At 38.9% G+C, this 5,412-nt stretch overlaps 1 protein-coding gene across 2 annotated transcripts in view; it reads right to left on the bottom strand.

Moving 5' to 3' along the window:
* The window catches only part of CUNH2orf42 (chromosome unknown C2orf42 homolog), a 26,643-nt gene extending 21,338 nt beyond the window's left edge, over positions 1–5,305 (bottom strand). Inside the window, exons 1-3 of one of the 2 annotated variants that reach the window (XM_004369238.2) lie at positions 4,443–5,305; positions 3,126–3,236; positions 907–1,011 (exon numbers count right to left, since the gene is read on the bottom strand). In XM_004369238.2, the coding sequence (XP_004369295.1) occupies positions 907–1,011; positions 3,126–3,236; positions 4,443–5,265 (1,039 nt within the window). In that variant the 5' untranslated portion in view covers positions 5,266–5,305. The remainder of the gene's footprint in view (positions 1–906; positions 1,012–3,125; positions 3,237–4,442) is intronic. The other variant, XM_023733004.1, reaches the window with a different exon arrangement.
* Between the last annotated feature and the right edge of the window lie 107 nt (positions 5,306–5,412).

Raw genomic sequence — 5,412 nt, 5'->3', positions numbered from 1 at the left:
CTTAAATTGCTATTCTGTCTCATAAACTCAGAATTATAGCCATGTTGTTCCTTTTAGATATGTTTTCAAACTTTACTGACTTTGGAGAACAGACTGTATTTGTCTTTCTCAACAAATACTTATCACTGAAGAACTATAAAATATATCTTTTCTTCAACTTTGAATCTCCATACTAACTGCATGTGGGTAAAAATCAACAAGAGGAAAAATCCTGTAAAATACCTGCCACCAAAACATGTCAGTAATTTTTGTTGCGTTTGTTACTTAAAAGACATAATTTAGTTTTCTTCTTTTTTTTTTAATGTGGTAAAATATAAAAATATCAAGTTTGCCATTTTAACCATTTTTAAGCATACAATCCAGTGGCATTAATCACATTCACTGTTTCCAAACCTTTTCATCACCCCAAACAGAAACTCTGTACCTATTGAGCAGTAACTCCTAATTCCCTACCCCTCTAGCTCCTGGTAACCACTAATTTGTTCCTCTGCATTGTCTCTTGTAGATATGTCATATAAGTGGGATCATACTATATTCATCCTCTTGTGTCTGACTAATTTTGCTCAGCATAATGTTTTCAAAGTTTATCCATGTTGTGGCATGTATCATTTCTCTTTATGGCTGAATAATATTCCATTGTATGGATGTACCGCATTCTATTTCTCTTTCACCTGTTGATGGACACTTGTGTTGTTTCCACCATTTGTCTCTGATGAACAACGCTGCGTAATTTACTCTTGAGCATGACTTGAGACAGTGAGACAGGAAAGACCTCAGTCTCAATGCCTGCTAGTGTCTATCTTAAGCACCCGTGGGGGAACAACGTGCAAACTTTCTCTTGATTATGCTGCCTTAGGGCTTCTTTAGGATGAAAAGAAAAGCCTATTCTGGGAGACGGACACTTACCCTGCCTTTTTAATGCAGAAGCAACCACAGGCTTTTTCAGGGCACTTTTCCTTAGATTACTGCTCACTGCATCTTGAGGCAACAGTGAACTGTTCGTCTGTGCACCTAAACCATAAATAATTACAGCATTTAATAACATTTCTGCATAATATAAATTGATTGGATACTAATTTCCAAAAAGCCTACCTAAAACATATAAACAGTCTTTGCTAATTTCTAGGTTAGCGTCTCAGTTTCTAGAAGGAATTAGCATTAGCCTATATACACAAAATTTTAAGTTTCTTATACTCTTTGTAAGAAATTGGCGGGGGAGGGGGGGAACAGAAGTAAAAGGAAGAAAAAATATTCATCCATCATTCCCACGTCTCAGACAATCATTATTAATTTTCTGGTAAGCTGTCTTCCATTTTCTTTTCTATGAATAAATTGTTTTGCTGGTTTTGTGATTTTAAATAGCTGTGATTTTACTAAAGTTGCCAGATTTTCCAAAACAAAATTCAAATTAAAAGAAATTTTCAGATAAACAAAATAATTTGTTAGTATATGTTCCACAAATTGTATAGGAGATATTTATACTAAAAAATTATTCTTTCTCTGATATTCAAATTTAACTGAGCATTCTGTATTTTGTATGGCCACCGTACTGATCTAAACATTTTTCCAAATTTGTCCTAACCATTATTTAAGCTGCCTGACATTCTATCAAGTGGCTTTACCATGGTTCATTTAACTACTCTCCGGTGGTTGAGCTTTCAGTGTTTCTAATTTTCCAATATTACAAATGACCATAAAATGAACAGCTCTGGACAAAACACTTCTTCTCTACTAAAGATTATTTCCTTAAAATTAGAAGTAGAACTACTGAGTCAGAAGATAAGTTTTTTTGCTTATTTGTTTGGTTTGGTTTGGTTTACAATTTCAAATTTTCCTGGGAAAAACCAAAAAGGAAGGATTTAACAACAATCTCTGCTCTACATTGCTGCCGGAATTACCTTTCTAAAATACAGAAATGAACATTACACTTTGTTTCTCAAAATTCTTTCTCCAACTCCCCAGCGGCAAAACTTCTGTGCGTGACCACCTCATCCACCTCCAGCAATACTCCCTATGGGTAGGAACATTTTTAAGGTTCTTAACGGGTACTGCAGAGCCCCTGGGTGGCGCAAATGGTTAACACCCAGTGGTGCCTCAGAAGAAAGGCCTGGTGCTACGTCTGGAAAACCAGTCATCAAAAACGCTGTGGGGTGCAGTTCTACTCTGACACACATGGGGTCACCATGAGTCAAAATCAACTCGACTAGTAGTGGTGGAGGAATAGATATTGCAAACTACTTTTACAAATGGTTATAGCAACTTACACTATGTTAGCAATGCCAGAGAGCCCTGATTTGACCTTTGCCTGTGGTATCACCACCTTAAAAATCTTTGCTAACTTGGTAGCAAAAAGTATCTTGCTTTACTTTTGCATTTCTAAAATGTTTGCATTTCTCTGTTCACCAGTGAGTTTAAATATTTTTTTCCCGCATGTATGGACCAAGTAATATTTTCATTTTGTTTAGAGTCTAGGTCTTTTGACCCTTATTTACTAGGGTGTCTCAGCATTTTAACATTGATTTACGTAGGTTCTTAACTGACACTAAGTATTTGAATTTCTAAAAAACCGTATCTATATGTATGGTGGAAACCCTGGTGGCGTAGTAGTTAAGAGCTATGGCTGCTAACCTAAAAGGTCGGCAGTTTGAATCCAGCAGGTGCTCCCTGGAAACTTTATGGGCAGTTCTACTCTGTCCTATGGGGTCGCTATGAGTTGGAATTGACTCGATGGCAACTGGTTTGGTTTTTTTGGTTTTCACATATGTGGTACCACATGCTGAAAACTGTACTCCTAAATTTGTGTGGAAAATATAATTAACCATTGTCACAAATTCTTTTGAAATCCTCTGGATAAAAACTTCAAAATACTGCCCTAAGACAGATTAAGGGGTAAGAGTAGTCTGAATGTTTAAGGGATGAACAAACATATACAACAACAAAAATGAAGTTTGGGTGGATCTTATTTTGGCCATAACCAACTATTAGCTTGACTTGAAAAGGGAAAAACTTCTTTCAGGAAAAAAGCCTACGAGCTATTTCTTGTAATTGCTGGGACTTACTTAGAGAAACACAGTAAAACAACATCTAAAGACAACACCACCACAAACAAACAAAGAGCCTCTCACCAGATACTTCATCCTTTTTCCTCTTCTTTGGCTTCGAGGCAGTAGACTCACCAGCTGATACCACTGATTCTGAATGGCAACCTAACTGGGGCACAATAATCTCTTTAAGACCTGAAACATAACAGATTTCTGAATTATTAATACTATCCAAGAGTATGTATGGGCTCTTACTTAGAGAAAAATTAATTTATCACAATCCAAATTCCCAAAACAAATTATGGACTGACTGCCTGCTTTAAAATAAGTTCCTCTTAAGAACTCCCCGGAACATATGTCTTTGTTCATAGACTGTCATGGATTGAATTGTGTCCTCCAAAAATATCTGTCAGCTTGCTTGGGTCATGATTCCCAGCACTGTATAGCTGTGTAATCTGATGTGATTTCCTTATGTGTTATAAATTCAATCACTATGATCCAATAAAATGGATTAGCGGCAGTTATACTGATGAGGTATACAAGATTGGATAGTGTCTTAAGCCAATCTCTTTTGAGATATAAAAGAGAGAAGTGAGCAGAGACACATGGATACCTCATACCACCAAGAAAGCAGTGCCGGGAGCAGAGCACATCCTTTGGACCAGAGGTTCCTGTGCAGAGAAGCTCCTAGACCAACGGAAGACTGGTGACATGCACCTTCCTCCAGAGTCGACAGAGAAAGCATTCCCCTGGAGCTGACGCCCTGAATTTGGACTTGTAGCCCACTGGACTGTGAGAGAATAAACTTCTCTTTGTTAACACCATCCACTTGTGGTATCTCTGTTATAGCAGCACTAGATGACTAAGACATGGACCATTAACTTGACAGAAGGCTTCACAGAGAAATATAACACTTAAACAGTTGGGAGCTACTGCCAACTAAAGACCATTAAGAAATGAATAGAAAAAACACCTCCAAGATAAAAATATGTCAACAACAAAAGACTTGATGTAGAAACTTTTAAAGATTCTCTTTTGAGCAAGGTACTAGTTTTCTACATTTTTGAAGATAAGAAACAAGCAAGACAACACAGATTTGGGGTTGTTCTTTGTTTTTAATAACACAGGATATCTGTGGAAGAGTAAAAATTCAAAGCAAAGCTAACTTTGCTAGATTGTCTCAATGAAAATGCCTCAGTCTCTTGATCATTAATTTCAACCAATCAACCAACCAATCTTTATGCAAGTGTGCTGGCTGGGATTAAAAGAAGGAATGCTTTTCATTTTAATTATCCAGCAACTGCTTTGAAGATGGTGGGACAATCTCCAAATGCTATCAGTGGAACTCTTTCATTACCATTTTTTAAAAAATAAAGTAATTGTGTCAACCATACCACCTACCGCTAGAATCAAAATTGAGGAAGTCTGAGAATTCCTGAGCCAATGTCTCGTCACTGGCAAAGGCACAGATGCAAGCAAAGAAATGAATGCATCTCTGGGCTGCCTCGTCCTTGGAGGCATTTGACTTGTGTGATTTCAGAGTCTGGCAGGAGCAGAAGAAGCGGCGCTCAGGCAAGCTTTTCGCACTGATTTTCTGCACAAAGGATGCATGCAAATATCCCAAACTATGCTTCTGGCTTGCCTTGCATTTCACCACCAAAATGTTTTTAGTAATTCTCTGTACTAGTGGACCCGTGGGTTCTGTGGCCAACTGCCAGATGGTTTGTTTGGTTTCTGGGGAGGCCTGCATCGCGTTCAGGACAGAACTCTTCAGAGTCAGAGGGGTGGCCTCTGCCTGGCAGTTCACTGCCAGCTTGATGTGCTGGCACTGGTTTTCCACAACGCCTTGGGTAGCAGCTTTCAGGCATGAGGGGACGTAACATCGTCCAGAGCTCAACTGAGTGATGATTGTCCCCTCCACTGTCTGGATTGTCGTTTCTGAAACACCTAGCTCCACAAAGCATCGGTAATCCGGGCCTCGGTCCCTTTGCCGCACTGAGTAGACCTGCAGGTCAGAGCCTGTGATGATTTTGACAGCTTCAACACTAGGCTGCTTCCGTGCTCCATAGCGGAAAATAGTCCCACATGTCTTGTTCTTACAGCTCAGTCCCCGGGTTCCATTGTATGTGCCACACCGAGGACACTTTCTGATTCCTCTCAATGTGGCCTTCCCCAAGTCAGATAAGAAAGCCGGGACTTTAGTCCTCAGAGAGTTTGGTTCCATTTTTCACAGGCCCTGTAAAAAGCAGTAAGCCTGTCAGCATGAGTATACATTCACACACAAAAAGTTAAAATCACTTGTGATATTTAGTACAGAAAGTGAAACGTAAAAACACTACCCACCGTTTTCAAACTGTACGTTCTAACAGAG

The sequence above is a fragment of the Trichechus manatus genome, unplaced genomic scaffold, assembly GCF_000243295.1.
Source record: "Trichechus manatus latirostris isolate Lorelei unplaced genomic scaffold, TriManLat1.0 scaffold00004, whole genome shotgun sequence".
NCBI lineage: Eukaryota > Metazoa > Chordata > Mammalia > Sirenia > Trichechidae > Trichechus > Trichechus manatus.
Note: the sequence above shows the minus strand (reverse complement) of the source record. Positions and strands in the feature narration are given on the sequence as shown.